Raw genomic sequence first — 8,811 nt, 5'->3', positions numbered from 1 at the left:
CACACAATAGAGAGTACATCGACCGTAACAAGTTGATTAGGTGTAACCCTGTGTAGAATGAATGGAATATTTAGATTGCTGAAACACGCTAAGCCTAGATAGTCAACAGTTTGTATTACCTCCTACTTAAGTAAACTATGTTACTTAAGCTGACGTCACTCCGAGGGATAAGTTTCAGGAGTGGAAGTTAAGAGCGTTCTGTTGGTTGATTCATGTCATGTACTCAGCCTAAATAGCTTTGCAATTTTGATCTTGTACAGTCCATTTCTGCCCAGGCCAAATAGTTATTGCACCATTTACTGTTCAATCTGAAATAAAAGAGTTTATCTGTTTCTCATGCGTAGTACTTTTAGCCATAACGATGCTGTATGCCTGAAGTGAATGATTATTTTGCCCTGGTCCATACTGACCTGCGGAGAACACCAAGTCACCGTGCACAAGACAAGAAGCAACTCGAGCGGCTCTGTAACCCTTGCCGCTGTAACATGGCCTTCAGAGAACACACAGAGGTTTGATTCTAGTTATTACCTCCATAAAAAAATGGAGGTATAGTTTTGGGTGTGTCTCTGTGTGTGTCTGTGTGTGTGTTTGTGTTTCCGGATATTTGTGGACATCATAACTTGAGAGCCTCTCGTTTGGCTCTGCGATAATGGCGCAGGTATATGGGGTAGTTTCTGAGCCAAGCTTATCAGTCTGGGTATGTCTCCATTAAAGGGTAACGCAAGCTGGGTATGTATCCATTAAAGCGTAACGCAGGCTGGGTATGTATCCATTAAAGCGTAACGTAGGGTGCCAAAAGAGACTGGATCTGGTGAAGGGAGAGTGCCAACGCCTTGCCATGAGGGTGAGTTGGGTGCCAGATATAGATGTTACCTGGAATATCAGATTCCCCTGAAGTAAACGGCACAGAAACTGGAACGCTAGCCATGAATCCATGGTGGCATAGCCATGTTTGGATTGTATTTGATGTCTGTTTACATTTCCTATTTAAATTTGTTTTTTTCTTGGACCTGCGCATCCTCAGCTCTTCTGTCTAATTACCATACCGGTGCGTCACGGTGGGTTTACCACGCGCCTGCGTAAGACGCAGGTGTGCATCTGTGAAAGGCAGAAGTGGCGAATAAATAAGGCGGGATCCCGTCAGTCGAGTTTACGCTCAGCGGGGCAATACCTACTATTATCCCCAGCCGTTAATACCGTTTGCAGTTCACTTAAATTATATTATTATAGCTGTTACGTTATAACGTGACAACGGCAGTAACATGAGGTCGCTGCTATGCAATACCGATCCTGTAAACGCATCGGTTCTACTGTTTAAGTCAAGTTCGATGCTACTTGTTTTTTTAACCCTTAACATGTAAACAGACGGTCAAAAATTTATTTGTCTTCTCTTTAATTACAATCTATTTGCTGTTATTGTCTCGTAAGTCTGAACGTAAAATGGGCATAGCGAATGATGGCCTAGTTTGTGTTGGTCGCTTGCCTTTACCTGTGAATACATTACAATATGTCGCTTTTCTTCACACAATAAAGAGTACATCGACCGTAACAGGTTGGTTCTGTGTAAACCCTGTATAGAATGGACGGGGATTTTAGATTTCTGAAACACGCCAAACCTTGATGGTTTGGAAAATAACCAATTGAACAGTTTGTGTTATCTCCCACTCATGTATAGTGACATGAACGCAGTGGGTGCACACGACAAGGTTACACCCAAGCGACTCTGTGCCCAAACCTGGCCGCTCTAGCATGGGCTTCCAAGAACACAGAGACGTTTGATTGTAGTAATTTTACTCTATCATAATGGCAGAGAGACATGGGGCAGTCTTTAGGTCCAGACTTGTCAGGCTGAGTATGTGGCGTAAAGTTGGGTGCCAGATATAGATGTTACCTGGAATATCAGATTTCCCTGAAGGCTGGAACCCTAGCGATGAATCCATGGTGGCATAGCCATGTTTGGATTGTATTTGATGTCTGTTTACAATCTTATTTGTCTTTTCTTGGACCTGCGCATCCTCAGCTCGTCTGTCTAATTACCATACCGGTGCGTCACGGTGGGTTTTACCACGCGCCTGCGTAAGGCGCAGATAAAGTGGGTCATTCAACGCATCAGTGAATAGAATTGCAACGTGAGCAAGGTGTATACAAGACAGAACTTCAGAAGTGCAGAGTGAACAAGGCATAGATCACTATACAAGACAGAAGTGCAGTGTGGACACAGGCACCAGGGTCTCAGTGCTGTAGCTTACTTCATAATGCGACATGCATAATTTATGCTTACCAGAACGGCTCATGTCCTTGAGCAGGTCATCGCGACTTTCCGTGTTCTAGTCCGACTCGTTTGGACTTGTGGTGTCACCCTTTTATGACGAGGCAGCATGGTTATAATGTTTTTATGCCTGTTGAAGAAAACTACTGATCATCAAATGCGCTGCGTCACGACCCTGATAACATTGACATTTGTGTTGCAGACAGGAAAGCTTGGAGAGCAATGACGACCCGCCTCACATTAGACTGCCTATACTAAACCTCACCAAATTATGTAACTTTCACCTAGAACAATGGGCTAATTTATGTAGTGTTACCCTGTGTCCCATTGAAATATTCTACGAATAGAATGATCTTTGAAGTCGAATTTCCTCTAACAATTCTGTGTTTCGCAAATCCTCGGAGGAAATTGTAGCGAACCACGTTTGAACTGTTAGCACATTTTATGTTTTCCTGATATTGTAAACCCTGGCGTAAGGTTATCCTGAGATCTTTAAACGTGTAAGATTTCCCTGAGATGGTAAAGCTTGGCGTCAGATTTCCCTGAGATGGTAAAGCTTGGCGTCAGATTTCCCTGAGATGGTAAAGCTTGGCGTAAGATTTCCCTGAGATGGTGTCCTGATGAGTGAAAGGGGCAGCATTCCTAGCGGAAACTGGGGCGTGCGGTCCGCCCGGCTGAGGTGACAGGAGAAAGTAATGTTTGCGTGTCCGGCAGAAAGAGCTGCCTTCTCACACCAAAGTGGTGTTAGTCCGGTGCTGAGAGACAAACGGTCTCGGGTTTAGCGTTAGGTAACGGTGACGAGTGTTGAGGCTCAAATGGCTGCATCGCATGATGCTGTGCGATGGTTGGGTTGTAGTTTACAAAGGGCAGGAAAGGGAGCTTGTGTATACTGAGAAGGGGCCAATTCTAACCGTCAGTCTCGGAGGATTTCGATTACACAATATAGATCAAGGATTACTCATGGAGATCCTCGTAACCCGTCGGTCACTGCTCCACATATCGGTTATAAGCGTGCACAGTAAAGAACTCTTAGACATTCATTCTACTTGATCTCCCTCCATTGGAGTATGGATAGCTTTAACATAGGGAAAGGTGACAATGTCAAAAGTTTATTTCTATAAGTGATGATACGATACCTATGTTTATACTAGTTTAGCTTGAATGTATTCTGTGGTTGCGTGGTGTAACTGCAGGGTTTGGCCCAGTACGCAGAGGTCCCGGGTCTGATTCCTGTCATGTTACCGATACTGCACACTTAACACCTCCTTCCACACACCTATCAAGTGTAAAAATGGGTTCGGTTGGGGAGGTATATGCGTTGGAATGAGGGGGGTTGGGCTCCACCTCCCTATACAGTGCCTTTGACACAGTGGATAACAACGCACTGTACCGTAAAAATGCATGAGAGAACCTTAACCTTCAGCCCTGAAATAGCTGAAAGTTATCTCCTGTGAACTGTCGACACGGCCCGCTGGGAAGGTGTGTTCTAGTGTTTAACTATTTAACCTTTCCGCCCCCGGAGTTTCCGTGGCTCCCGGCTGTACGGATCACTGGCATTCCTGCTCAAGTGCAACATTCTGTGTCTTCCCATCCCCCCATCCCCAGTCACTTCTCCCGTGCCCTTTCCCATCCCCCATCTCCAGTTCACTTCTCCTGGTGCCCTTCCCCATCCCCCCATCTCCAGTTCACTTCTCCTGGTGCCCTTTCCCATCCCCCATCCCCAGTTCACTTCTCCTGGTGCCCTTTCCCATCCCCTCATCCCCAGTTCACTTCTCCTGGTGCCCTTTCCCATCCCCCCATCTCCAGTTCACTTCTCCTGGTGCCGCCGACTGTGGAGAAGTAAATACAGGGACAATAGAGAAATATATGGGCCACGAAGACAAGGTAAAGTTCAGCCTCGGCTCATATATCAGTTTCCCGTCACGGGGACAGGTGTGTTTGTTTGTAATGGTGTCTCCTTTCGGTCTGCCTTTGATTTCTACGACAAGTTCCAGAGTTACCAACCAAGGATCGATGTGTTCAAAAATTCCTATTTTCCTAGAACTATCCTAGAGTGCAATATGCTATCACAAGAACAATAGTGTCATCTTCTCTCGGATAGTGTGAAAGAACACTTGAAGATTAGATGTGCAAAAGTTAGGTTTGACAGGTCGTTCAGTGTAATATATCCAGCTGCTGCAGCGCCGCGTGCCTGCGAAGTTGGTGTGTTACGCCGAAGGGCGGTTTGTTTGTTTGTTTTATTGGGATCTCCATTAGCGATACCATCTCTGTCATTGGGATGATATTTGAAACATGACTTGATTTTCTTAGCCCAACAGTGGGTTTGATTTTGGACCTCCTATTTTTCTAACTTGATACTTCAGCTGGATTTACTGCTTTGGTATCTTGATAGTGTAATGTAAAATAATCATTTCTGTTTTCCTCAGTTTTGACGGTTCTGCCCGGAAAGCGTGAGGTTGTCTCCAGGACATCGACGGACATCAACCGGCCAGACGGCCATGGCACGGCCTGCAGTGCTGCTTCATCTCGCTATGTGGTGCTTTATATCCCGGTGGACACCAGGTGGGTGGTACAGAGAACTGTAACTGGAGCTATAAGAAAATCAATCTGTCGGATTGTAAGTTTGATAATTTACCTGACGCATGTTATGTCAGATTGAAGTATGTTGCTTCACTTAATGCTATGTTACGTAATGCTACATAAAAGCTAAACAGACGTCGGCTGTTCAGGCGTTTTGTAACTTGAAAGTTGGTGCACTTTCACAGCCGCGCTGAGCGAGACGTGCCCGGCTCTACCTGACGTGGCGAACGCTGAGCGCACAGGAAACGGAACGGCTGCCGGGGACGTAGTTTTGTACCGATGTGAGCCGGGCTTCACCATGACAGGAGCGGCCAGCCTCACGTGTCAGGCAGGCGTTCCACCCAGCTGGGACACCAGTCCGCCTAACTGCACAGGTCAGTATAACAGTACAGTCCGCCTAACTGCACAGGTCAGTCTGATAAACAGTACAGTCCGCCTTACTGCACAGGTCAGTATGATTAACAGTACAGTCCGCCTAACTGCACAGGTCAGTATGATTAGCAGTACAGTCCGCCTAACTGCACAGGTCAGTATGATTAGCAGTACAGTCCGCCTAAATGCACAGATCAGTGAACAGTACATTCCGTCTAACTGCACAGGTCAGTATTGAACAGTACAGTCCACCTAACTGCATAGGTCAGTTTTGAACATTACAGTCCGCCTAACTGCACAGGTCAGTTTTGAACAAGACAGTCCGCCTAACTGCACAGGTTGGAACCATCTGCGTAATGTGACAAGTTAATGATAATAAATAGCAACTACACCCGAAGGTAAAATTGAAGATGAATGCAGAATTATATTGCTTATCATAACATCCAATCATTCTTATATTGTCACTCACTCATAGCTACGTGTCCAGCAGACGAAGAACGCCCTGCCGGTACTGGAGTCATTTTAAGCCCCGGATATCCAGATGAGTACGGAACCGACCAGGACTGTGCTTGGGTCATCCGTGGGTGCGGCGGACCGGTCACGTTATCCTTCCGGTTCTTCCAGACGGAGGAGGACTACGACATTCTGAGCGTGTATGACGGTAGGTGGACATTCTAAGCGTGTATGACTGTAGGTGGGCATTCTGAGCGTGTATGACGGTAGGTGGACATTCTGAGCGTGTATGGCGGTAGGTGGACATTCTGAGCGTGTATGACGGTAAGACCACATTCTGAGCGTGTGTAACGGTAAGACGACATTCTGAGCATGTACGACGGTAGGTTGACATTCTGAGCGTGTATGACGGTAGGTGGACATTCTGAGCGTGTATGACTAGGTGGGCATTCTGAGCGTGTATGACGGCAGGTGGACATTCTGAGCGTGTATGACGGTAAGACGACATTCTGAGCGTGTATGACGGTAGGTGGATATTCTGAACGTGTATGACGGTAGGTTGACATTCTGAGCGTGTGTGACGGTAGGTGGACATTCTGAGCGTGTTTGACGGTAGGTGGACATTCTGAGCGTGTATGACGGTAGGTGGACATTCTGAGCGTGTATGACAGTAGGTGGACATTCTGAGTGTGTATGACGGTAGGTGGACATTCTGAGCGTGTATGACGGCAGGTGGACATTCTGAGCGTGTATGACGGTAAGACGACATTCTGAGCGTGTATGACGGTAAGACGACATTCTGAGCATGTACGACGGTAGGTTGACATTCTGAGCATGTACGACGGTAGGTTGACATTCTGAGCGTGTATGACGGTAGGTGGACATTCTGAGCGTGTATGACGGTAGGTGGACATTCTGAGCGTGTATGACGGTAAGACGACATTCTGAGCGTGTATGACGGTAAGACGACATTCCGAGCATGTACGACGGTAGGTTGACATTCTGAGCGTGTATGACGGTAGGTGGACATTCTGAGCGTGTATGACGGTAGGTGGACATTCTGAGCGTGTATGACGGTAAGACGACATTCTGAGCGTGTATGACGGTAGGTTGACATTCTGAGCGTGTATGACGGTAGGTTGACATTCTGAGTGTGTATGACGGTAGGTGGACATTCTGAGCGTGTATGACGGTAAGACGACATTCTGAGCGTGTATGACGGTAAGACGACATTCTGAGCGTGTATGACGGTAGGCGGACATTGCTAGCGTGCATGACGGTATGCGGATATTGTGAGCGTGTATGACGGTACGTGGACATTCTGAGCATATATAAAAGTAGGTGGACTTTCTGACCATGTATGGGGGGTAGGTGGACATACAACGTGTATTACGTTACATATGGACATTTTTTCGTTGTAATTTGTACTTTTGATATGTCGTTTCTTATTGTTATGTTATTCAGTATCATTAGAGAAAACAAGCAGGGTCTTAGCATGATTGGAAAACTAAAGACGACCAGGTAGCGGCAGATTTAAATAGCGTATCCCTTTGCTTGTGCCTGGTTCCCATAATGTAAAACCCCAGAGCTTCGGCAGGTGTCGCTCCTCGAACCTCACGAGATCAACTCAGCGACACCACTTCGGAAAATCAGTTTTGAAAGTGCGTGAAGTAAAACCTAGTTTCTCATTGAATGATATTTTTCCAGATTCCCTGGACACCCCAGCTCTGGAGTACAGCGGGCAGCTTGACCTGAAGGACTACATCAGCATCTCGTCTGTTTTGTACGTGAGGTTTACAAGTGATGGAAGTGTTACCGACAGCGGCTTCTGGATCGACTATAGCTGTGAGTCTAAGAATCTATCAGCTTAACGTTTTATTCACTGTGGCCATTGTACATGTCCTGTTTGTATCATTGACCTTTTAGGGGATAGGATAAGACAACGGAAATTTAAGTGCAGGAAAAATATATAAATTAGCATTTTTAAAATTACGGGAAAAATGTCCTAAAATAGTTATCCCCGTTTTCCTCATTTGGATTCAATACTAAAATCAGCATTATAACCAAAACTTGCATGAATTCTAGAATTTGACCGCTCTTTGTTCCTTTTCGTCAATCCAGCGTCTTGCTGCAGCGACCCCGGAGCCCCGGTCAATGGCGGCAGAGAGGGCAACAGGTGCGTTACACACGGGCGTGTCTTTCCGTACAACTTCTGCTGCGGAATCAACTAAATCTTTTCTTAGAAACTAGCTATCTGACATTGTACAGTTGGTGTTTGGATTTGAAACAACAACAACAACACTTGCTTGAATGTTCTGCTTTCTGTAGCAAAGAATACGTAGCAAAAGATTATGTAGTGCACCTGAAGCAAATGATACGTTTTTTATTACATAGTGTGGCATAAATAGATTTTGGTAATTAATATTGCAGCCTTGGCTTTTACCCTAAAATTGCCAATCTAAATTCTCCCCAGCTTCAGCCCTGGTGACGTTGTGGTGTTCTCGTGTAACGACGGGTTTGAGTTGATCGGGGAGAAGAACGCCACCTGTCGAGAAGCAGGCAACATTACAGAGTACGACTGGTCCAGCCCTGCACCCGTGTGTCAGGGTAAGTATGAATCTCTAATGACAGACTCCAGTTATGATTAACGAGCTAAACCTTTTTGCTATGTGGAGGTAGCGTTTGCTTGAAATGACGGGGTACAATATTGGAAACGAGGAAACGTGAACGCAGTCGGACCATTCAACTCTTCATTGTGCAATGGCAAGTTAAAAATATAAGATGTGTTGTTACCCCCCTCCCCCCAGCTGTAGTAAGCGACACCTGCCCGGCTCTGCCTGGCGTGGCGAACGCTGAGCGCACAGGAAACGGAACGGCTGCCGGGGACGTAGTTTTGTACCGATGTGAGCCGGGCTTCACCATGGCAGGCGCGGCCAACCTCACGTGTCAGGCAGGCGTTCCACCCAGCTGGGACACCAGTCCGCCTAACTGCACAGGTCAGTATGATAAATAGTACAGTCTGCCTAACTGCACAGGCCAGTAAAATAAATAGTACAGTCCGCCTAACTGCACAGGTCAGTATGATTAACAGTACAGTCCGCCTAACTGCACAGGTCAGTATGATAAACAGTACAGTC

At 46.3% G+C, this 8,811-nt stretch overlaps 1 protein-coding gene across 1 annotated transcript in view; it reads left to right on the top strand.

Moving 5' to 3' along the window:
- The first annotated feature begins 5,038 nt into the window (after positions 1-5,038).
- LOC118420094 overlaps positions 5,039-8,811 on the top strand; it is a 39,905-nt gene continuing 36,132 nt past the window's right edge. Inside the window, exons 1-6 of the mRNA XM_035826797.1 lie at positions 5,039-5,223; positions 5,697-5,882; positions 7,382-7,519; positions 7,796-7,850; positions 8,148-8,281; positions 8,482-8,670. Of these exons, the coding sequence (XP_035682690.1) occupies positions 5,148-5,223; positions 5,697-5,882; positions 7,382-7,519; positions 7,796-7,850; positions 8,148-8,281; positions 8,482-8,670 (778 nt within the window). The 5' untranslated portion in view covers positions 5,039-5,147. The remainder of the gene's footprint in view (positions 5,224-5,696; positions 5,883-7,381; positions 7,520-7,795; positions 7,851-8,147; positions 8,282-8,481; positions 8,671-8,811) is intronic.

The sequence above is a fragment of the Branchiostoma floridae genome, chromosome 7 (assembly GCF_000003815.2).
Source record: "Branchiostoma floridae strain S238N-H82 chromosome 7, Bfl_VNyyK, whole genome shotgun sequence".
NCBI lineage: Eukaryota > Metazoa > Chordata > Leptocardii > Amphioxiformes > Branchiostomatidae > Branchiostoma > Branchiostoma floridae.
Note: the sequence above shows the minus strand (reverse complement) of the source record. Positions and strands in the feature narration are given on the sequence as shown.